This window comes from Ascoidea rubescens, assembly GCF_001661345.1.
Source record: "Ascoidea rubescens DSM 1968 unplaced genomic scaffold ASCRUscaffold_6, whole genome shotgun sequence".
Classification (NCBI taxonomy): Eukaryota; Fungi; Ascomycota; class Saccharomycetes; order Ascoideales; family Ascoideaceae; genus Ascoidea; species Ascoidea rubescens.
The window spans coordinates 964,130-987,784 of record NW_017962918.1 but is presented as its reverse complement, the minus strand read 5'-3'; the positions used below and the strand labels follow the sequence as shown (position 1 = coordinate 987,784).

At 34.1% G+C, this 23,655-nt stretch overlaps 12 protein-coding genes across 12 annotated transcripts in view; 7 read left to right on the top strand and 5 right to left on the bottom strand.

Moving 5' to 3' along the window:
* The window catches only part of ASCRUDRAFT_81004 (uncharacterized protein), a gene marked incomplete at both ends in the record, with an annotated part of 2,616 nt that extends 1,678 nt beyond the window's left edge, over positions 1 to 938 (top strand). The window contains one exon of the mRNA XM_020194559.1: positions 223 to 938. Within this exon, the coding sequence (XP_020047595.1) occupies positions 223 to 938 (716 nt within the window). The remainder of the gene's footprint in view (positions 1 to 222) is intronic.
* A 385-nt stretch (positions 939 to 1,323) lies between these two features.
* Positions 1,324 to 1,883, top strand: ASCRUDRAFT_81003 (uncharacterized protein; the record flags this gene model as incomplete). The annotated part of the gene is made up of 2 exons (XM_020194558.1): positions 1,324 to 1,739; positions 1,859 to 1,883. 2 exons carry the CDS (start codon positions 1,324 to 1,326, stop codon positions 1,881 to 1,883), a joined length of 441 nt encoding a protein of 146 aa, XP_020047594.1.
* Positions 1,884 to 2,994: 1,111 nt separating this feature from the next.
* ASCRUDRAFT_81002 (uncharacterized protein) lies at positions 2,995 to 3,798 on the top strand (the record flags this gene model as incomplete). The annotated part of the gene is made up of 1 exon (XM_020194557.1): positions 2,995 to 3,798. One exon carries the CDS (start codon positions 2,995 to 2,997, stop codon positions 3,796 to 3,798), a length of 804 nt encoding a protein of 267 aa, XP_020047593.1.
* A 260-nt stretch (positions 3,799 to 4,058) lies between these two features.
* Positions 4,059 to 5,786, bottom strand: ASCRUDRAFT_75975 (uncharacterized protein). Its single transcript, XM_020193295.1, has one exon. The coding sequence runs from the start codon at positions 5,680 to 5,682 to the stop codon at positions 4,489 to 4,491; it is 1,194 nt and encodes a 397-aa protein (XP_020047592.1). The 5' UTR covers positions 5,683 to 5,786; the 3' UTR covers positions 4,059 to 4,488.
* A 34-nt stretch (positions 5,787 to 5,820) lies between these two features.
* Positions 5,821 to 6,677, bottom strand: ASCRUDRAFT_75974 (uncharacterized protein). The gene has a single exon (XM_020193294.1). It carries the CDS (start codon positions 6,186 to 6,188, stop codon positions 5,937 to 5,939), a length of 252 nt encoding a protein of 83 aa, XP_020047591.1. The 5' UTR covers positions 6,189 to 6,677; the 3' UTR covers positions 5,821 to 5,936.
* A 19-nt stretch (positions 6,678 to 6,696) lies between these two features.
* On the bottom strand, positions 6,697 to 7,017 carry ASCRUDRAFT_20711 (Bromodomain-containing protein; the record flags this gene model as incomplete). The annotated part of the gene is made up of 1 exon (XM_020189647.1): positions 6,697 to 7,017. A coding segment is annotated over one exon (321 nt), but the record flags the coding sequence as incomplete, so codon positions are not given.
* Positions 7,018 to 10,403: 3,386 nt separating this feature from the next.
* Positions 10,404 to 12,536, bottom strand: ASCRUDRAFT_18159 (Rho family guanine nucleotide exchange factor TUS1; the record flags this gene model as incomplete). The annotated part of the gene is made up of 1 exon (XM_020189525.1): positions 10,404 to 12,536. A coding segment is annotated over one exon (2,133 nt), but the record flags the coding sequence as incomplete, so codon positions are not given.
* Positions 12,537 to 15,399: 2,863 nt separating this feature from the next.
* On the top strand, positions 15,400 to 16,449 carry LYS5 (holo-[acyl-carrier-protein] synthase). Its single transcript, XM_020193293.1, has one exon. The coding sequence runs from the start codon at positions 15,455 to 15,457 to the stop codon at positions 16,376 to 16,378; it is 924 nt and encodes a 307-aa protein (XP_020047588.1). The 5' UTR covers positions 15,400 to 15,454; the 3' UTR covers positions 16,379 to 16,449.
* A 587-nt stretch (positions 16,450 to 17,036) lies between these two features.
* Positions 17,037 to 18,752, top strand: ASCRUDRAFT_34837 (amino acid transporter; the record flags this gene model as incomplete). Its single annotated transcript, XM_020190555.1, has 1 exon — positions 17,037 to 18,752. One exon carries the CDS (start codon positions 17,037 to 17,039, stop codon positions 18,750 to 18,752), a length of 1,716 nt encoding a protein of 571 aa, XP_020047587.1.
* A 361-nt stretch (positions 18,753 to 19,113) lies between these two features.
* RIB3 (3,4-dihydroxy-2-butanone-4-phosphate synthase RIB3) lies at positions 19,114 to 19,953 on the top strand. Its single transcript, XM_020193292.1, has one exon. It carries the CDS (start codon positions 19,185 to 19,187, stop codon positions 19,743 to 19,745), a length of 561 nt encoding a protein of 186 aa, XP_020047586.1. The 5' UTR covers positions 19,114 to 19,184; the 3' UTR covers positions 19,746 to 19,953.
* A 55-nt stretch (positions 19,954 to 20,008) lies between these two features.
* CTK3 (Ctk3p) lies at positions 20,009 to 21,418 on the top strand (the record flags this gene model as incomplete). Its single annotated transcript, XM_020190527.1, has 2 exons — positions 20,009 to 20,519; positions 21,111 to 21,418. The coding sequence occupies 2 exons, from the start codon at positions 20,009 to 20,011 to the stop codon at positions 21,416 to 21,418; spliced, it is 819 nt and encodes a 272-aa protein (XP_020047585.1).
* Positions 21,419 to 21,480: 62 nt separating this feature from the next.
* Positions 21,481 to 23,244, bottom strand: ASCRUDRAFT_70471 (uncharacterized protein; the record flags this gene model as incomplete). Its single annotated transcript, XM_020191799.1, has 1 exon — positions 21,481 to 23,244. One exon carries the CDS (start codon positions 23,242 to 23,244, stop codon positions 21,481 to 21,483), a length of 1,764 nt encoding a protein of 587 aa, XP_020047584.1.
* Between the last annotated feature and the right edge of the window lie 411 nt (positions 23,245 to 23,655).

Sequence of the window (23,655 nt, the reverse complement as noted above, 5' to 3'; positions counted from 1 at the left end):
ATACTAATACTAATACTAATACTAATACTAATACTAATACTAATACTAATACTAATACTAATACTAATACTAATACTAATACTAATACTAATACTGATCAAATTGATACAAATACTAATGAAATTGATAACCACATTAAAACAATTGACAACACCGACAAAACTGATAATAACAAAAATAATAAACCCTCCTTGTCACTTAAAAGAAACATTTCATCTTTAGAAGATCAGATCCATAGTTTCGGAATCAAGAAGGCGACATTGAATATCAAAAAAGAAAACGATTATTCTGCACATATCGATAAATCAAACACCCTTGATAACACCATCTCCAGAAAAGAAGCTGTCTCCAGCTACAATGCTGGTTCAAAAGATAAGCCAATCCAATTGGGTGAAAGCAGTGAAACCGAAGTGATTGCAACCCAGGAAGCTCAGACAACTCAAACCACTCAAGCCAACCAACCTGATGAGGAACATCCTCCAGTAATGAACCAACAACTCGTGGAGTCTGTGGAGTCTGCCAAATACTCTGACTACTACTTTGAAATGATATACAAACACATCAAAGACACACGCGATGAAGTAAAATTGTTGCAACAAACTACAGATATTTTTCTAAACATCATGGTAGACTATGCTCCCAACCATTTTATTCTGCAGAGAAAAGTTTGGAGAGAATATAGAGTGTTCTTGTCGAACCTCAACGATATCATCAAATTGCAGGAAGTAAAGAACGAGACTGCAAAGAAGTCGCCTTTGGTTATCACCAAAATCAAGCCCTCGAACTTGATACAGAGGTTGTTGCAGCACTACAACAACACCAGCACAAGCAAATACATCTCGCCATCGACTGGAACTGAGAGGGGGATCATCACCAACGTAGCCTTCAAGAAAAGACTCCCACTGGACTATTTCAAGGTCAGCATAAGCATGTTTTGAAGGTTTCTTTCGCAACACTATATATTTTTCTCGCTCAAAACGCTCTATCACGTAAACAGTAAATATTAAATAAACTCAATTTAAACCCAATTTAAACTCAATTTAATCACAGATCGCATCCAACAAAAGAACCAAAGCTGCTCTCTTTTCTTTCTCCACCACCACCAGCTAGCTCAAAGGACTATTTTGCTTCAGAGCTCGAGCCCTTTCCAGCAGCAGCTTCAGTCGACGTCTCTTCGTCTCGTTATTGCTCGTTATTGCTGTTTCTAGGGAGCAGCCTTTAGCCACAACTCGCTTTCCAACAGATTAACAACAGATTGACAACAGATTAACAACCTCTAATCTCTAATCTATCTGAACCACAACAACATTTGTTCTGTTATCAATGGATGTGTTACCTACACTTTCTGGCTCCAATTTTTCATTGTTCAGTGCCAAACTAAATCAATTGAAAACGTTTTTCAACAGTAACTTCAACCAACATGACAATAACAGTGAAAAGTTTTTGCAATTGTTAGAGATGCTCAATGTGAGTCACAACATTGAATTGAAAATGAAGGATTCAAAGATCTCTACGTTAGAGCTGGAAATTTCCAATATTATAATGGTTTTATCGCGCATTGATAGTGCTGCTGAGGCAAATGATGCCATGAACTCTTCTTTGCTCAATCGCGTCTCAGCTGAACCACAACAAATACAGGCTGCTGACGATCTTGCTGACGATCCTGCAAGACATTCAAATGCTGAAGACACATTCTCAACTTCAGACCAAAGAACTCCAATTGAAGAAATTGGGAAAAAGTCTGAAATAAAAAGAAAAAAAATTAAACTGCCACCAATAAAACTAAGGGAAAGAACCCGCCAAAAAAGTCCCTTTTCAGATTTAATAAATAACTTTCATGAAATTGGAAATGATTCAGAATCAACAGAAAAAATTCTGACTGAAAAGACAGAACTCCAAAATGGCCATATTAACCAAAAAAATGATAATAATGTTACTACAACAAGTCAGACTCATAAGATATCTAATAATAGCACATTAAAAAAAAAGAAAGAGCAAAAGAAAAAATTATCTGGTGATAATGAATCTTTTAAACTGACAGATTCAATAGCATCTATTGGATCACCCGAATTTGAAGCTGGTCAAGCTTCTTCAGCTCCAAAGTTAAGTGAAAGAGCATTAAAGGCCAAAACCAGAACAAGAAGTTTCTTAAAACCAAGACTATCATCAACAAAACGTCTCAGGAATGCTGAAAACTCAAATCAATCTATTTTGTTTCCTAAAGCTGCCAATTTACCTACAGGTTCAGTGATTACAAGATTGAGATCTCATGATGAAAAATCCTTTTTAAGCTCGCCTATAAAATTAGTTGAGAACTTTATTGATATCAGTGATGATGAAAAGGACAAAAATGATTTTAAAGGAAATAAAAATAAAAATAAAAGACATGATTCAAAATCGAGATCACACAAAAAGAATTTATCTAGAAGTCTCGAAAAACACCAAAAAAGATCATCGTCGAAAACTTCATCAAAAAGACAGTTTGATTCTAAAAAAACAACCAAAAACCTTTCTCCCAAAGAAAATGACTTTGAACTTATAAAAGAAAATTTTCAACAAGGACCTCAAACTCGAAGAACCACTTCCAGAACTTTAACAGTATCTGATGGCAGTTCTTTCAAATCCTTGTCTAGAAAAAGAAGCACTTCTCCAGATCCCAAATCAAATAAGAAAATCAAGATATCTTCATCCAAGATATCTTTATCCAAGCAAATCATTAAAAATAAAGATATTACTACAAGTACTCCCTTACCCACTCGTACAAAGCTAACTCCTAATTATGATGAACTTATTTCCGAAACTGCTGTGTTAGAAATCAATGAAAAAAAAGGCGACCCTCAATCAGAAAACTATAAAAAACATAGTAATGAGGTATTCTTGGATAAAAATAAAAAAATTGAATTTAGATTGAAACCAAAGATAGAAAGTGATAAAAATAAAGAGAATAAAGATAAGCAAGATAAGCAAGGAAAAAGGTTATCCTTGTCAAATACTATGAAAAATAAAAATAAAAATAAAAATAAAAATGGAAATGAAAAGATAGAATTGAATAGTGAACCAAGTAAGTCCAAAAAAGAAAGCCTGGGAAATGGGTCAAATGGTGTTGGTAATAGAAATCGAGTTGATACATCAAAAAATAGCGACAATAGTCTACTGATTTCATTAGATACAGATGAGAATTTAAAAATTGTTGAATCAAAGGAGCCTCCAAAAATTCCTGATGCGTTTAAAAATATTTTAGTGGAACATCAACATTCTAAGGGACCACATTTAAGTCCAAGTTTATTAACAAAGCTTTGGACAAAATTGGTGGTTGAATATAAACCGAATAATGAGATTTTGCAAAAGACAATATGGGTAGAGTATTTTTCTGATGATTTTCTTGATGATTTTGCGATTGATTCTTTAGATGCTTCTAGTCATGAAGAAATAAAGAAACAAAAAAAGCGTACGAGAATTCATGACCCCAAAATATTTTTTAAGGCTGTTTGTTTAAGTATTCGAGGTGTTCAATTGTTCACGTATCCAGGTGTTGAGAATAATAAAGTATATGTTATTAGAAATATATCATTTCGAGAAAAGGTTGTGAGTGAAGGGGAGTTCCGAGAGTTATTAGCAGAGATAATACAAGAGGCAAATAAAGAGAACTATTCGAATAAAATAAGTGATATTGAAGAATCTTCTGATCGTGGGTATTTTTCTATATACACACCCAATTTCAATACCAACAACAGCAGTGATGAGTTGGAAAAAGATAAAGTGGTAAATGGTGGTAATGAGTCAATGAAAGAAAAATGACTTGTGAAAGATGTAATTTTGAAGCGATTTTTTATTTTATGCCTGTTTTTATTATTATTATTATTCCTTGTTGAATTTTGAAAATTAATATAAATTATGTGATTATATAATTATTGTTTTTTGAATCAATGCTGGTATTTATCTTAAAATTATTTAATTTTAATTATTTTAATTATTTTAATTACGTTTTGTTTATTTAGTTGAAATAATAAAATATAATTAATAAAATATCTATATATATGGAAAAAAAAAAAAAAAAAAAAGAGAGAGAGAGAGAACATAGATATTAATGAAAACAAAGCCAATTGTAAACACCAAACACTTGAGAAGCAAATAACCCAACGTAGAGCAGATAAGTAATGTACAAATAATAAATACAACAACAGTAAGAATAAGTAATTAAGACCTAAGATAAAAAAAACAAAAAAACAAAAAGAGAAAGTAAGAGAAAGTAAGAGAGAGTGAGAAAGAGTAAGAGAGAGTAAGAAAGAAAGAAGAGAATGATAAATTGATAATGTAATAAGTAAATAACAATAGTTCAATAGCAAAGTGAAAGGAGAGGTAAATAAAATATAAGATATAAAATGGATATGATTGTAATGTACATTGAGAACAAAAAGTGAGGATAAGAGTAAATAGCTGGATGGAAAACCAAGGGTATTATTAATATTATTGGTATTATTAATGTTATTAAACAGTATTAAGATTAGTGTTGCTGATGTTTTTTATGGATAATTTTCTTTTTAAACTTGAGAAAAAATGGTTATTTTGGAATTTTGATTTAAAAGAATTTTTTCTTTTATTTTTAAAAGAGGAAGAGACCGGAGAATTTAAAGAAGAAAAAGTTGATAGGGAAGTAGCATCATCATTAATGATATTATTGGCAGTGAATTTATTTGAGATTAAATTTGAGGAAGCTGAAAAATCAGAAGTTGAGTGATTGATTTTAAGGAAAAATTGATGAGGATTATTGTGAAAGTTTTGAGATAGATTGTTGGTGATTGGAGAGGATGGGTTGCTTTTATTGTGAAAGATTAAGGGAGATAATGATTTTTGAGATTGGTAGTTGTTAAGTTTATGAATGTATTGGAGTAAAGCAGTTTCAGTTAATACTTTTGGTAATTTTGGTTTTTCGATAGCATTTGGGGTGATGTTGAGGTTATTGAGCATGTTTGTGTTTAGTGATAGAGGATGAGTGTTGGTAATATCATTTTTTTTACTGATTTTATTAAATAGTTTTTTTTGAATATTATTATTATAAGTGAATTTCGACTTTTGAGTGATGGTGTTATTATTGTTGTTAATTATGTGGACGTTTTTTATATCAAGATTGTTAGTTAGATTATTTGATATGTTGTTGTTGTTGTTGTTATTGTTGCTATTGTTAAGGTTAGTTGAGCTTAAATTTTGGTTAGAGAAGGAAAGCAAAGGGGAATAGTTTGGGGGCCTGTATTTAAATTTGGCAAGCTCATTGATTTGGAATTGCAAGAAATCGTTTATGCTTTCATTATCGTCATCAATTTCGTTGATTAGATCGATGTTTTCGTTGTTGAGACTGGAATAGCAATCGTAGTTCTGGAGATTGGAGTTATTTAAGTTTTCGTTAACATTTGAGATTTTGGGTAGCAAAAAATTGGAGGAGTTAAGATTTGATTTGTTGTTGATTGCGAGAGAGTGGGATCTTTGAATTTGGCTGTCATTTTGGTTGGGCTTGTTTGAGAGCTTGAGTGACTTGGAGAGCTTTAGCTTGTTTTTGTAGGAAGAGCCAAAGAGCTCGTTGAAGAGGACATCGTTTTCATCGTTTTCAATGGGATTGTTGTTATTGGTGTCGCTGAGGATGAATTGAGGAAGAGTTGTGTCGGCGGTTAACATAGGCTCAGGCATTCTGGCGCTTCTGGCGCTGTAATAGAGGAGTGGAGGAAGCAGAGGCAACTGTGAGATGAACTGGGAAGAAGAAACACTGGAAGAAGAGAGGACTCTTATATTGGTGAAAAAGTTGCAAGTTGAAGAGAATTCGTGGTACTTCAAAGGAAAATGGACTTATTTTATATGGTTTATCATTGAGATTTGCACAAACTTGGTCAGAACAAATCTGATAAGCAATTTAGTCTTGAAACCTAATTTACTTCCAGACAGCGCTAGCAATCCATCCCGAACACCGGAAACAGCCGCAAACGCACACAAATTGCACACAAAACACAGCGGACAGCGCACAAATAGCGCACAACTGCTCTTGGTTCGGGAAAAGCGCTTGTCGCACGCTTGCGAAGCCTGCGCATGCAACCGCAGCGGTGGTCGCTAAGTCCAAAGCCTGTATTGAGCTTCGGCGCTGGCTGGACTTTTGCGCGCGAATCCAAACACGAACACCCTCGATGCCTTGTGCCGGTCATTTCCAGATTGGGACACCTGCTCAAGACAGCGACAATAGACTGTTCTAGACCCTTGTTCTAGACCTCTGCTCCATCTATCCCCATCGGGAAGGTGGCGTGTGACAAGAACGCCTTTTCTCTGCCTTTCCTCCACTACGCTCGGCTTTTACATGTCTTTTATCGGTATTTGCAAATGCCAACCCCTGCTAGTCCGTTATTGCAGGTACAAAACAATTATTGGGGAATTTGGCCTATTTGACAGTCAAATCGGGCGAGTAGCAGTTTCCAAAGCTGCCCACAAAACTGATATCTCAGTATTTATCTAAAGTTCAAATTCCAAAACTCTAGCCTCAACATACAGTCTCAAGACTGCCATTCAAATGAAACGCTGCTTTCTGATTTCTGGCTGCCAAATTTTAACCACCAAGTTTGTCAACTTAACAAACTGATTTCTTCATTGCCCATTAAACTAGCTGCTAGCGAGCAGCCAATAGGCTGTCTGCTATTTTTCGCTGCTTTTGGCTCCTCTTTCTGCTTCTTTGAATAAGCTTATTAAAACATCTGTCTCTCGCTGCATCTCCTTGGCCCACTGGTAAACATCGCTATTGCTTTTATTGTACATTATTGCATTGGAAAACATCAACAAAATTTCTCTTTCCAACTCTCTCGAATTGGTTATTCTCCCATCTTTAATCATTTGTTTGATGGTTTTTAAATCTCTCGGCTCGTATACCAAGGAGTAGTAATTAAGAGCATCATTTTCATTAACTGGTTGCAAAAACGTAGACGCAAATTTCATTGATGAAATATTTGATAATAATGTATTGGAAACAGAGATAAACTTCTTATGTTGTGCGCTTCCAACATAGTTGCTTCCATGTTCCTCTCCAGGTGTTGGTGACAATTTCCTTTTCTTAGATCTCGTAATTGGTGTCAGTCCTCGTTCTCCACTAGACCTCAACTTTCTTTTACTGTATTTCTCATTTTCTTCTTCACCTTCTTCCTCAAACTCTCTTTCACTATCGCTGTCGTCTCCAATTCTGATTGCCAATTTTTCTTCAAACTTCTCCTTTGGTTCTTGTGATTTTTCCACTTCACCTCCTTTCTTTTCCTCAAAATCGCTTTTCTCTTTTTCTTTTTTCCCTTTTTCTTCTTTCCCTTTTTTTTCTTTTCGTAATTCTTCATCATGTTCCTGAGAACTTGCACTTGAACTTAAATTTGCAATAGAATCCTCATTCTCCTCTTCTCCAGAATCTATTTCTATCATCTTTATATCATCATCCAGAACATCTATTTCCTCGTTTTCTTCCCCATTTTCTTCTTCTTTTATTTCCAATCTATTCTTTATATCTTTCATCAGTTTGTTTCGGATTCTAGCACTCTTTCTAGTCTCTTTACTTGACTTATCTTTTTCTTTATTCCCTTCTTTATTCCCTTCTTCATTTTCACTTTCATCACTTTCATCATTCACATCAATTACATCAATTTCAAACATCTTATCTTCTTTATCTTCATTTTCCTTAATTTCTTTCTCTTTTTTTTTTTCTTTTTCAATACTCGCATCCACAAAAATCTCTTTCTTTTCTTCCATTTTTTCTTCTTCCACTTTTGTCTCTTCAATTCTATTCTCTTCCACTTTCTTCTCTTTCATTCTATTCTCCATATCCAGATCATCTCCTTCCCCTTCTTCTTTAGCTGATATATAGATTTCTTCGTGTTCATCATTGCTATATTTATCTTCATCTTCTTCATTTTCCATCTCCAATTTCTCATCATCTTCATTACTTTTTCTCTCTTCACTATTTTCATCGTTTTGATTTCTCATTTCCTGCTCAATTTCAGTTCTATCATCCAATTGTTTATCACTTTTATCTTCTTTAATTAGCTTATTCTTTTTTCCGCTTTCAATATCTATTTTCTTATTTAATTGTATTTTTTCATCTATACCATTCTCTTCAATAATTTTATCATCTTTTTCATCAATCATCTCATCTTCATTACCGTTTTTTTCATTATCTAATGATTTATCTTCTAACCTTTTTTCATCAATATTATCGATAATTTTATTATCATTATCATTATTGGAATTGGAATTGGAATTGGCTTGTACTTTACTAGATTCTATATTTTTATTACTAATTTTAGTATTACCACTATCACAATTTCTATTACCACTATCAACTTTCATTTCGATTGCATTTTGATCATTCACAGTAGTAGCTTGATCAGTTTTTCCATTCTCCACCTTCTCTTTACCCTCATTTTCTTTATCAACACTATTGATTGAATTTTTGTTCAATAGGTTTTCTTCATCAACCAGTAATTTGGGAACTTCTTTATTAAAAGTTTCTTTATTCGAATTTGTAGTAGAAATACCGTCTGTTGTTTCATCTGAAACATTTGAAACATTTGAAGTTCTTTTTCGTTTATCGTCTTCAACTATTGCATTAAACAGTTCTTTTGCATTTGATACGAGACTGTCTGACAGAATTTGTGTATTTTTTTCTATTTGTATTTGTATTTCATTGTCTGATTTAACTATATTTGAATTGTTTTTATTAATCTCGTTATCATTATTAGTGTTATTATTATTTTTATTATTATTATTATTATTATTATTATTATTATTGTTATTGTTATTATTATTGTTAGTAGTAGTAGTAGTAGTAGTAGTAGTATTATCAATATCATTACTAGTAGCAGTGTTAGTATTATCATTATCATCATCGTTATCGTTATCGTTATTACTATTACTATTACTATTACTATTACTATTACTATTACTAGTAATACTAATGTTATCTTTTTTATTCTGGTCCTTATTCTCAATGTTTAACCCTGCTCTTATACTTTCATTTTCAATTAAAGACTTCCTTTTATTATCCAGTTCTTTTTTAATTTCGTTGATTAAATCCAAATCTTTGCATTCTTTAATTAATTGTTCTCTATTAAACTTTCCATTTTCAATTGAATTTATCTCATTTTCATACGATCTGTAAGTAGATTCCAAGTTTCCTATATCTTTAATTAATATTTTTTTTGTCATATTATTAAGGTGATAAGTCAAATTTTTCAAAAAATTTAATTTTGTGTCAACAGGATCAATTAAGGTCAACAAAATCGAATTCTTATTATCACCATTATTCTCAGTTTTGATTTCAAAAAGCTGATAACGAGTATTATCGTTCACGCCTGTAGATTGAATCAAATTTGAATTTTGTAACTGGCTGCTATTTTGAAGAGATTGGCTGGAGCTCAAAGTTAAATTTTGATTATAATTGTTGCTTAATTTTAGCGAATCGTCTTGGTTTTTCATTTGTTTGAGATAAAAGGATTGAAAATTTTGCATAATAATTTCAAGAACATAATTGTTATCTATGATTGTAGGCGATGACTTCAATAACTCTTTATCATGCAAAACGCTTGAGCTGGTGTTCAAAGTCGTTGAATTAGAGGCTGTAGGAGCAGAAACATCCTCTCCAGCACTACAATCCAGAAAATCGTAGCAGAACTTGTCGAGATAGTTGTTCAATAAAGGGTGGTTTCTCAAAGCATCAACGATTTTTGATACAGTGATCGACAAGGTGAAACTGTTCTGTGTTGTAGAATTGCTCTCTCTGGCTGCTTTGAGCTGTGTCAATTCGTTGTATAGTATCTGGGCACAGAGTTCTCTGTGAATATTAGTTGTGAAATCCATCGAAATGTGTCTGGTGAGTCTGGTGCTGCTGTTGGCTGAACAGTTGGAGTTGGGGAGAAGATGCTCAAAGACCTTTGGAGCCCTCTCGCCTTTTCCAGACCTCCGCTTTTGGACTGTTCTTTATTAATTCCTCATATATTCAACATGTAGCTCGAAAAATACAATAAGACGTAGCGTCTCGAAAAGAAACAACATATACAAAAAGAAATATCAAAAAACTATCGCACAGAAGAAAGCAAAAAGCAAAATATGGAAACAAAGTAAATAAAAAACAAAAAAAAAAAAAAACAAAACTATTCATATAGTAACAGAGAAGGCGACCAACAATCACTGCTTCGCCAGATTTACTCTGGGGGACTTTTATAGAACCCATTGGGAGATAGTTCCATGATGAGTTCTCTTCCAATTTTTCTAGGATGGATCATGCAGATCTTGATCTTTCCTGGTGTTGCATCTAGTAAGACAACTCTCTTGCCAGTAATCACTTGCACTGGTTTGGGAATATAATTCAACATGCAAGAATGTTTGTCTATTCTGTAAACCTCAATCACGTCTGGAGAAACCAAAACCAAAAAATCATCCTGGAAGGCAACACCTTTGCACCTAAAAGTAAAAGGAATCAAGCTAATTCTAGATAAAACACCATGGTTACTGCATATTAAAGCAAATTCGTTATAAACAAGCAATAGCTCTTTCATTTCGTTGATTTTAAAAATCCCCATTGGCCTGCAGCTGGCACTTGAAAGTTTCTTTCTAATTAAGGCAAGACTAGAAAAAACGTTCTTCTTTTGTACTGTACTTGGCTCAGATAATATTGGAATTGACTGGGCTTGCAACATCGATAGTGACAAAACCTCGAATCCTTTCGCTGTATGTATCGCAAAGGTGTTTCTAAATATTGTCAATCCAGAACAGTCTGCTTGAATATTAAATTTTTTGTGTTCCTCGAAATATTCAAACTTTCCTGTCGCTTCTTCTAGCTTAGGAATAACAACTTTAAAGTAGCATCCCGAACTAGAAACCTTTTGTTTTGAGTAAAACAATAATGTAGAGCCCTTTTGTTCACCAACTTTAAAAAATAAAACATCTTGCTTGGACAACTTTTGTCCAATTGTTTTGGTTCGAGTTCCTTTAAAAACAGGGATAATATTTTCGATTTTATAATATTGTAAAATCTTATCAGACAATAAAACCAAAACGTTAAATTGTTCCAAGACACACATTTGAGAAATAGACTTTAATTCCAATACTCTTTTCCAGTTTCGAACTTCACCACTTTGAGCCATATAGACCCCATAATCTAACCCTACCAACAAATATTCAATATCTTGATAAGTAAAACTAGTAGAGCTTAAAACTGAACTATACATCAATGGTCTTGGGATTTTACCGGGGAATTTTTCAGCTGTTTCCTGCAAAGCAATTTCAATTCCTGATCCTTTAGAACAAATTGGTAATTTACGAGGAAAATTCTCCTTTTCATACGCAAAAGCAGCATCTGATAAAATTTTTAATTTAAATGGTTCATTGCACTTGATTCTTTCTCTATGGCTTGCTTGAGCTTCTCCAATGATTTTCAACCACTCTTTTCTTTCTACATCCGTATTCGTGTAAAAAGTATAAGAATCTGTTTTTCCAGCATATGAAACTTTAAATGCATAAGTAATTGGTTCATCTTGAGAAATTGACCCATTCATCAACTGTCCCGGCTGAGTTGTGGTTCTTCTGTCTAATAAACTAATCTGTATAAGTAAAAATTCAATTGGAATTGGTCTTTCTGATACTTTGTAGCGCTTAATTTCTGCAGTTTCCCTGATTTCCTCTGTCATTAGCAAGTAATTATCCATTAAAACCAAGTGAGAGGAAGAATCTAGCCACATGTCTCTTTTTTTGGAAACATTACCCCTTTTAAAAAGTAATCTTTCTGGAGAATTCCATTCCATGTTAACTTCACAGCCATTTTTCCAAATCAATTGAGATGCTACATTTCTTATAGCTCTTGTTTTAGCTGCACAGTCTTGCATCGAATCAATTTTCGATGATAACTTTTTAACAGCTTTAATTGTTTTAGATAAATTTCTATATTCAGGATCAGTTGGCGAAGTCTTCTTCTGAATAGCACCTAAAGTTAATGGAAGTTGCATAACGTGGGAAATAAATCGATTTAAAAACAACCTATCAGAGGCCACTCCAGCTTTAACGACTCTGGGATCTCTATCACATTCATTCAACCATTCTGCAAATTTTGATTCTTTTCTTACTTTTGTTTCATAAGCGATTAATTCTCTTACACCGACCATTTTATCGCAATATTTTAAATATGGAATGAGAGCCTTTGTCACCCATGGAATATAAAATTCAGCGATTCCTGATATATATTTGCCTTGGGCATTTAATTTATTAAGTAAAGGTTCTAATAAATACATTTGGTGAGTTCTAATTATTTCTTCAACGGTTAAAAATGCGTCTTGATAAAATTTTTGAGTTGATGGTATCAATGGTGGATTCTTTTTTAGAAAGCTCTTGCCAAATACCTCGATTAAAATTTTTCCATGAAGAACTAATTTTTGTTCATTTTTAATTAGATCAAAAATATGAGATTGCTTTTCTTGAGTATTTCGATCGATCTCATTTAATTCTTCTGCTGATATTTTCCAGTGACTAACCCAATCAGAACCCAACAGCGTTTCAAAGTTTTCTAAAGAGCTTATTTTACTTAAAACGCTATCTATGCTTGTTCTGATTGAGGAACTACTTGATGATTCTGTTTTGGAAAAGTTCGTTTTAATAGAAGAAGTTCTGCCAATTCCAGTATTTGCAATAGATTTTTTGGAAGGTGTGTTTGCAATTTGGAAATGAGTCGAGGATCTCTTGTGACAATCTCTTGGACACAAGAGACAATAGCAGATACTTTTTTTCAATATTGTGCTATTACTATTTGATTTTCTGTGATTTGAAGTATTAGAGTAGCAGGAGGTTATTTCAGGCAAGACGCCGTTGAGATAAATATCATGATTAAAGAAGACATTTGGATCATCTTGATTTCTACCCGAGTCTTCATAAATAATTGCCATATTATTTTCAAGGTTTTGGATTATGGTATCGACGTTTCTTTCGATAATGGACAGTTTTAGTTTTGGATATCTAGTGGATATTAGCATGTTGAATGATTTGATTAATTCTGATTTGGGGATTAAAGAACCTTGAGACCAAATTGTTAAATTTTTAGCCCAGTTGAATAGAGCAGAGAGTGACCAAATATCGATGCATTTTTTCAATTGAGAAGATAAAAGTGAAGATGCAGAAAAGGGTAAGGTTGGTAGATCAAGACTTGGAGGAGCCGGCAATATTTTTTCCTCTGGATCGAAAAAGAGTATAGGTTTGACAGGGGATTCAGGTAAAGATTTTTGTGGATCAAATAGGACGATTTGTTTAGGAGAATCTGGTTGAGAGAATTTTGAGGAAGAAAAGGATTCTATACTGTCTGATTTGTTTAGTATATTTGTGTTGATAAAAAACGGGTTATTAATGACCTTGTTGTTGTTGTTGCTGTTGCTGTTGCTGTTGCTGTTGCTGTTGCTGAAGTTAGTTATTTCTGTGATTTCTGTGTTATTTCTTGTAATTGGGCTAAAGATGGAGTTATTGTTTAGAGGAGATTCAATGTCGTCTAAACTATCATTGATTAATTGTTTATCGGCGGATGATTTTTTGTTTTGAATAAAGGGGTTATTTTTTGTATTATCGGAGACTTGGGTGTAAGAATCAGGTAGGCTATCTTTTTTTTGTAGGATGTTGTTTTGGTTTTCAATTTGAGTTTCGATTTGATCTTGGTCGTGAATTGAATTAGAATTGGATATTTTATAGACATCTAGTATATCATCGTACATTGATTGACGAATAAAGGTTTCCATTGTGTTGTCATCGTTGTCGGTGTTATTGTAGTTTGTAAAGTTATTGTAATCATCGGTGGTGTTGAAGGGGTTTGTAATGGTGATATCGTTTTTGAAGTTTATTTGATACTGGGGTTGATTTTGGGGAGAGTAATAATTTTGAAAGACGTCATGAGAGTTGTCATTATTTTGATTATTGTTTTGATTATTGTTTTGATTGGTATTTTGACTGGTGTTTTGACTGGTGTTTTGATTGGTTAGTGTATTATTATTATTTTGTGGATTGATATCAATGTTTAATGAATTGAAGTCCGAGTTTAGATTTGGGGGTGGTAAGTTTTCACTCAATTTTTCTAATATTTGGCATTGTTTTTTAATTTCGTTTGAAATATAAGATTCTTTGTAATCTGAGTCATATAGAGGGTCATCATCAATATTAGTAGCATTGATGTTAGTAGTAGTGGTAGTGGTAATAGTAGTGTTATCGACAGTAATTTGGGGTTGGATTGCAGGTTGGATTGCAGGTTGGATTGCAGGTTGGATTTGGGGTTGATCTTGGAATAAAGAAGGATAAGATATTATATGAGGAGGGATTGATAATGGATTATCGTTAATATTATTATTAATGTTATTATTAGTGTTATTGTTATTATTAGTGTTATTGTAGATTGACATTGATGGAATTGGAAGAGGAATTGGGGGAGGATCTCTTGGACCTAAAGGTTTATTATTTATATTATTAATGTTGTTATTAATAACATTGTTATTGTTATTAAAATAATTATTATTATCATTGTTATTGTTATTGTTATTATTAAATTCGTTATAGTATTCATTATATTCATTATTATATTCGTTTATAAAATCGTTTTGAAATTTAGCGTAGTCTTCAATGTAGTTAAAATTGTTGCTACTGTTATAGGTATTGTTGTTATTATAAGCATTATAGGTGTTGTTATTATAGTCGTTATCGAAAGGAGATATGTTATTGTGATATGTATTTATTGGGTCGACTGGAATAATCGGAGGGTTCAATTGGTTTGGATGAGGCAAAGGGATAGGTTGGTTTGAGTATACGTTATTTTGTGTGTTGTTGTTGAGTAGAGTTTTCTTTTTAAGATAGTTGTAGCTGTTGTAGTTGATGTAGGCAGGATTTGGAGCAGTGTTATTAGGTTTTAGAGGCTTTGGTGGAGGAAGAGGTGGAGGAGGCTTTTCGTAGTTTGGGTTATTCGAGTTGGAGGGATTGTGGTAGGGGAAGGGGAGATTTACGTTGGAGATGTTGGCGAAGGTGTTGATGTTGGTGGAGCCGGTGGAGCTGGTGGAGCTGTAGGTGTAGGAGCTGTTTCTTTTGTAGAGAGAGTAGTTGTGGTTTGAGCCTTGGTTGTAAGACATTTCTGATTTCAGGTAGAAGAGGAAAGAGCAGAGAAAGCAGGGAAAAGGGAAACGAGAGGCATGGATATGGGCCAAAAAAGAGCAGAAAGCAGGCGAGGGACAGCAGGAGGAAGAGCGAAGATGGAGGAGGTGAAGGTGGTGCTGGTGAAGATGGTGATAAACAGTAACAAGCATTGCGAACCACCAGGGCGGAGCTGCATCGCACGCGCACGCGCCAGCGGGACGGGACGGGACAGGAAGAACCAGCGCGAGGGAACAAGACAAGACGCTCGGCAGCACACACAACACACGCAGCACACACAGCACCAATGGCGGACGCAGACGCAGCACAGACAGCGTGTCGGCACGTGGAGGCTCTTGCGTGCGGCAGCAAGCTCTTGTTCGTCGTGGACCTCAGTAGCAGGGCCAGCCAGGCCTTTGTGGGTGACGCCTTCAGCTTTGAGATGGCGCTCTCTTTGTTGCCTCTCGCGCAGCAGCTCTCGGTGAGGAACAAGAGGCTGTTCCGGGCCCAGACCAATGCGTTGGCCAACCAGATGCTCCGGCTCTTTGTGGTGCTCCTTCTCCTGCTCCAGCAGCACCGTCGGCCCAGCTTGTCCTCCCTCCTCGCAGGCTTTTCCTCCAACGCCCACGGCAAGCCCATCTATCCCTCCCTCCCCTATTGCTTCAACCTCTCCAACTCCTGCAATGCCTCCTCCAACCTCTGCTCCATGGTCGTCGCCAACACTCCCGCCAACCAGATTGGTGTCGACTTGGCCCACTCCCACGACATATCCTCCACCAACGACTTGCTTGCTGAGTTTGAGTCCATTTTCCATCCACACGAGTACTCACACATTCAAAAATACCTCGCCCAAACAGGCTCTGCTGCGATAAACAACTCCGTTCTATTGGCCCAGTTCTGGGCTCTCAAGGAATCTCTCTCCAAACTAATAGGCACCGGCTTGGTCAATATCGATCTATCCAGTTACCACTTCTCTTTTGACATTGATCATTTCAATCAATTGGCTCCCAGCCAGCTAAACACAGATCACTGGTTTACCGAAATCACTCTTTTCGCTCAAGCAAAAAAACTAGACTACAGCATCTACTTGAAACAAATCCAAAAGGACCTCTACTGCTCGGTTATTCACGAAAACAGTTCTTCGTCTGTTTCCGCCAACTCTTCTGACAACATCAAAATCATCAATGTTGGTCTTGAAGAAATGTTTTCTGTCCTCAGTCACTACAAATAAACATCCGTGCGGTCCTCGTCTTCTATAACAATAAACATTGCTTTGAGTGTTTACCCATCCCTGTAGTGGCCATATTTCTACCGGCACTGTAAACATAAACAAATCCCATAACAATAGAATCCGTGTTTATCTTTCTTCTTTAGGCATACTGCATGTGTACTTATGTATCTGCATCATTGCGCATCATCCCGAACCTACTTTCCTCTTACTTTGAGAATGTGCGGTGTTACCAGAAAAAAAGTTACCTCAAAATGCCATTACACTCCTACCTCCAATCATTTTACCACCCTAAATACTGTCAACTTCATCTTCTCCCCATCCTATTTTAAGAATTTCTTTCACCATATCATCACATTATGCTATAATTATACCACAACTATCCTATAATTATCCTACATTTTCTGCTTTCCTACTTTACTAATCTATTTCTACTTTATACCAATTTGCATTTCTATAACCTTGGCTCCATCTTCTGGTCACCCTTATCTTATCTTATCTTATCTTATCTTATCTTATCGCATCCTGATCAACCATGAAGGCATCCATCAACGATGATTCAAATCTAAAATTACTACCTGATTCACCAGCTGTTTCTCTTTCCTCTCCTTCCTCTCCCTCCTCCTCTCACTCTCCTTCACCAAAAATACCTTACGAAATAATGGACTTTGCTGAAAATACCACTGATACCTCTGCAAATATAAACTACCAAATTAACTACAACCAAATTGATTCTCCCATCCTATCTCCAACTCTCTCTCCAATCACTTCACAGATCGAACCCTTTTTAAACTCGGGCCTACTACTACCTTCAAACCACCAAAATGACATTAATCCCATAGACGATGAAGAAAACTTGTTCAACTCAAACCACCCAGGCTCTCTAAGCTCGCTAGAAGAACTTCCTCAGGGAAGAAATATGGGTCTATTCTCCACAATCCTCCTTTTTATCTCAAGAATCGTCGGCTCTGGAATCTTTGCCACGCCTGCCTCCATCTTTATTAGCTGTGGAGGCTCTCCCTTTTTGTTCTTTCTAGCCTGGATCATCGCTGCAATAATAACCTTCTCAGGCCTATACATTTACCTTGAACTAGGATCTCTAATGCCTAGGTCTGGTGGCACTAAGGTCTTTTTAGAAGTCATCTACTACAAACCAACCTATTTGATCAGCGTCGTCTTTTCTCTATACTCGGTCTTGTTTGGCTTTGTAATAACAAATGCTATAATCTTTGGCGAATATTTCCTATATTCTTGTGGCTTCGATAACGAAAACCAAAGCAAAAATCCTAGATACGTTGGCGTCCTATTGACCCTAATAACAACTCTAATCCATGGCTACTCTGTCAAAACTGGAATCCTAATCAACAATATCGTCGGCTCGCTAAAGCTAATTCTTTTGTTCATTATGACTTTAACTGGTTTTTTCGTTTTAGTGTTTCCCCAATCAATCACAAAAATCGACAACCAGCTAACGTGGTCAAACTTCTTTCAAAACCAAAGAACTGTAACTCTCTCGTCATTCTCAGCTGGCATATTTCAAGCCATTTTCAGCTTCAGTGGTTGGAACAATGTTCACACTGTAGCATCTGAGATTAAAAACCCTGTTAAAACATTAAACCTAGCCGGTCCAGTTTCTTTGATCATCATATTGATCTCCTATTTCTTTACCAACATTGCCTATTTAAAAGTCGTGCCCCACGATGAAATCTTCAACTCGGGCCAATTAATCGGTTCCTTATTGTTTGAAAAAATATTTGGTTACAAAATTGGAAGACAGCTACTAACAATGTCAGTGGCACTATCTGCCGGTGGCAATGTGTTTGTAGTCCTATATGCCATATCGAGAATGAATCAAGAAGTCTTTAGAGAAGGCTATCTACCCTTTGCCTCACTAATGGCTTCAAACAAACCCTTTGGTGCACCCTTGCCTGCACTACTCCTATCCTTGTTCATCACCACCTTTTTCATGTTGGTGCCACCAGCAGGTAACGACGTCTACAGCTACATTGTCAACTTGGAATCATACCCATTTCAGTTGTTCATGATCTTAGTGGCAATTGGTGTGCTCATACTAAGAAAAAGATTTCCCAAGATAAAAGCACCAGTCCAGGCCAGCTATTTTGGGATCTTCATCACTGTCATATTGTCGGTGGTGCTAGCCATTGCCCCCTTCACTGCAAACGACCCCAACAACAACATCAAGGGCTTTCCAAGCTACAGCTTGATGAGCATCATCATCTTGTTGGCCTGTGTGTTGTACTGGTTTGGCTTCTTCATAGTGCTCCCATACTTGGGCAAATACACACTAAGGCCGGAGAACAGAGTGCAGGAGGATGGGTTGGTGGTGAAGGAGTGGGTCAAGCTTCCAATAGCGTAATACCCAGTGCCATGCTCCTTCCTCTTCTTCTGCTTCTCCCTCTTCCCCTTCCTCTGCTTCCTCTGCTTCTCGGCGGAAAAGCGCGGCGGACGCAAGGCCCCAAACGGCAACCGCGGCCGGAGCATTACTCATCGGTGAATAATCCTTAATAATCAGAGCTGATTAATGCTCGAAATGCCTCTTCAACATCGACATATAAATCCTCTCTTTTATGGTCTCACTCTTTCTTCAAAAGCACTTTTACACACACTTACTCTGAAAGCATAGCACCAACATGGGCATAAATCACCATCTTTTCACTTCAATTCCTGAAGCTTTAGAAGCTTTTAGTACGTTTTTTTTTCCACTTTTTCACTTTTTTTTCTCGTACAATTGTATTAACATCAAGCTCATTTTTGATCTTGTGAAGAAAATGGCGAGTTTCTCATAGTAATGGACGATGAAGATCGAGAAAATGAAGGAGACCTTATAATAGCAGCAGAATTTATCGACCAGCAGAAAATGGCCTTCTTGGTTCGTCACTCCTCTGGTTACATCTGTGCTCCACTCTCCAATGAAAGAGCTGACCTCTTAAACCTCCCACTAATGCTACCACCTAACCAGCAAACTGATAGACACAGAACTGCTTACACCATAACTGTCGATTTCAAAATCGGCACAACCACAGGAATCTCTTCAAGGGATCGTGCTCTCACTTGCTCAAAGCTCGCTGATCCAAATTCAAAACCTGACGATTTCTTAAAACCTGGTCATATCGTCCCCTTGAGAGCTCATCCCAACCTATTGAAGGAAAGACATGGCCACACTGAAGCTGCCATTCAATTGTGTAGATTAACTGATTTACAAGATGCTGCTGTGATCTGTGAATTGGTAAGAGACGATGATGGTCTTATGAAACGATTAGATGACTGCATTGAATTCTCAAAAGATTTCAACATCAAGTTGATCACCATAAAGCATTTGATCGATTATATTAATTCAAATAATCTCTAGCGCCTCTTTCCTACTTGTTTTATTTGTATCTTATCTTATCCTATTCTTTATATTGCAACTTAGTTAAAATGTACCATTAGATAATTTGAGACCCAACGGAATTTTTCACTGTTTCTCATTTTGAAAAATTTATTCATCTTCTTTTGATCTGAAATAGAATTTAGTTAAATGTATAAGTATCTTCTCATAAATTTTATAGCTCCACAATAAATATAATCTTTAATATTCACTATTCTACCATCATTCTTTTCCTTCTGTTCATAATGGATGCCTTTGAAGCAAGATTGGAGTTCTCAAAAAAGCTATTTAATCTAATTCCCTCCTCAGTAATCATCTCGAGCTGTGTTAATTTTGCTCTAAGATACTGTGATTATCAAGATGACTTCAACTCTTGTATCATCGAAGTATTATCTCAAGTTGACTTGAATCAAAAACTAAATATCCTCTATTTTATTGAAGCTCTTCTACTCCATCCCCAATTACAAATCAACAAAGATATAACCACTTTTCCTCCCTATTTATTAGACATCCTAAGGGCCCTACCAAACTATTTAATCACCATAATCCCTTCTCATCATGGTGGTTTAAGCAACTTAAGGGTAGCTTTCTCTATTTTACAAAATATAGGCAACAACTTTCTTACTTTAGATCCCCCAATTGATCTTGACAAAAATACTGACAAAAATCTTGAAAATTTTTCATCTGATCTTAATTTATTAAACTCTTTAAAAATATCAAATGATTCCCTAAATAAAAACATTCATTCCTTTGATAGTGATTTATTATCTGATCTGGACAAACACAAAATCTCTCAAAGATTAAATCAAATTATAGACAAAATTGACCTAAATGACACGAATTTAAAAACTGAAATCATTGAAAAGGAAGACAAGTCTCTCTTTAAAGTAATATATCTCAATTACAATGAAAAACTCAATTCAACTGATCAAATTGACTCAAAAAATGACATTCTCTCTGACGAAAATTCTTCTGATGATAATCTGTTAGTCTCAGGAATATATTTTAAACCAATTAATTTAATCACTGATTTAAAATCCCAAGGCCTAACAGCTGCATGGGAAATTCTATTAAATCGTAGATTACAAAGTCAGTTTATAACCTTTAGAGACTCAATAATTTTCCAGAAAAATTGTGAAATTCAACTAAAAGATACAATTTTTAAAATTGATGATGATTTCAACTATAATACTAAAGACAATAATGATAATAATAACAATAATAACAATAATAACAATAATAACAATAATAACAATAATAACAATAATGACAATAACAATAATAATGACAATAACAATAATAATGACAATAACAATAATAATGACAATAACAATAATAATGATACAGATCTGAATGCAAATCTGATCAATAACTCAAATACTCAAAAGGAAACAAAAATAAATTATGAAGATATTATATATCAACAATTTCCTGTGTCTGGTGGCAAAATATTAGCAAGAATGGAATTGGATAGAGAAAGACATAAAAAATTAAAAGAAAGTAAATGGATGGTCAATAGACTTGATAAAGCTGTCGATAAAAATGAATTCAGATATTTATGGGATAAATATGATGAACTATCAGACGATGATATTGATAGAATTGAAGAATTGAATGATTTAGCAAGAGACAGTTATAATTATCCATTAATTTGATTATAATTTTTATATTTTTTTTTTATTGTATTACTATCTTTTAAAAATATAAACTCGTTTATTTACATGGCGTCATATATACTTTTAGCAATTCTAATGCTATTGTTGTCTGTACTTTTCTCAACTTTATAATATATTCCATTTAACATGATTTGCTTCATATTTGGTAGATTTGTAACAAACCAATCGACATATTCTTTAAAAAAATGAATAATTATAGTCATTAATGGATTGAAAAAGGCCTTATTAAACCCACAATTCGAACCATTTGAATACAAGTGTTCCTCCTTAACCTTTGAACCATTTAATTGACTGAAAAATTCAGTGTCGTCAAGATTTGAGTAATCTGTGCAAGTCAAATTTAAATAGCCATGAAAATTCCAATTTGATAAAATTGCCGGAACATTTTTCAAAAAATTATCAGATATTTGGAAAAACTGATTAAAATTATTAATATCTAAGACATTTATATTGGGAGTGACTGTATTTTCCTTTAAAAATGGAACCCTTTTTTGCATTGAATCACTTAAAAAAGCAAAAAAACAAGTTGAGACAACATCATTAAAATCATAATCAAACGAATTGTAAAATTGATGAGACATTAAGTAATTGTCAATAATAGGATGGAAAACCAAACAAGTATCACATTCACAACCATTCCAAATTAAATCATTAGTCAATAATTCATAACAAGATAGTTGAGATAAAAATGATGGTAATAAAAGGGTTCTTAAATTTTTCAAATTAATTAGGGCATTTTCATAAATTTTTCTTCGACGAATATAATTACCTTCAAAACTATTTTTTAAACTACCATCAATTGGGGAATCATGAAAAATTAAAAGGTTTTCCAAATTTAAATAATTGGGGATAAACGAACATATAATTAAATCCCAATTCTCATAATCGTTGTGATTTTTTAATATAATTTCAGAGTCATCATAGTAAGGAAAAATTTGAAATAACGATAAGGATTTCAAGTTTTTATTCAAGTTTTTGAATTGTTTTTGAAAAATAACATCTAGACATTGACAATCAGGAATAGTGCAGTTGATTATCAATTCTAAATTTTTTAAATCTTCAAGATTAATTAAATCATTGAGTGAAAAGACATCTAAAATTGAGTTATTGTTGATTGAATGAAAATCATGGAGATAATTGAATTTCAAAGTAGTTAAATTCAATTTAATATTATCACGCAAAAAACTTTGTTTTATTTGATTATAAAAATTTAATGATGAATAATAATAAGAGTCATTAATTGTTAGAGAATCAAGACTATAGAAAAACTCTTTGCTATTTTTGGAAAGTTGAAAATTTTCATTTAAATAATCTTGATCAAGATTTATAGTTAAATTTTTAATTGATAATGGCAATTTTTCTAAGTCATTTAAATCATCAATTATAGCTGTATTTAAATTTAGTAGCTTTTTGGAATTAAATATAAAATTTTTATTTGCTATTGACCTTAAACTTTTGTTATGAATTTGCAAATTAGTTATATTATTTGAGTTGAAGTCTATTATTAATGAGATTAGATTTATTAAAGTTTCATTCAACTGATTTGATATTTTTAAATCATTTGAAATTAATAAACTATCAGAAATGATCAATTCATCTATTAATGGTTTGGTGCTCCTAATTTCCTTTTCAAACTTATCAAGATTCAACAATAACTCTTGATCATTTTCCGGTAAATCTATTAAAAAACTGTTTGAACTACCTGAGATTATTTTGTAATTATATTTGCTATTAATTGCCTTTTTATCAAGTCTGGGTAATTCTGGGTTACGCCTAATTATAATTTTTTGAGAATAGCTGCCCATGATAAAAAGTGAAATATATATTATGATTGATGCAAATAAATATATTGATATTCTTGAAACATAAAATTTCAATAGTTTGATTTATGTTGTTTGTTGTGCTTTTATTGAATAAGGAATCGGGTAAGCAAATTTCGATGGGCAGAAATTTTTTGTTGGGCTCACCCCATAAATCTTAAAAAGCTGGAAAAAAATATATTTAGGTTTCTTTCAAGAGTTTATGAGTATTGTTTAGATAGTGAGCCAATTCAAATCTTGCTTTAGTGTCCTGCTGAAATTCAGTTCCCAATAGTTGAAAATAATAATTTTGGCCTGAGCTGAAATTCTCGAAAATTTCAAAAAGAAACACAAAGCATTGTTGAAAAACAACCGGATAAATTGCATGCGAGTCAAACAGATTTCATGCATGTTTTG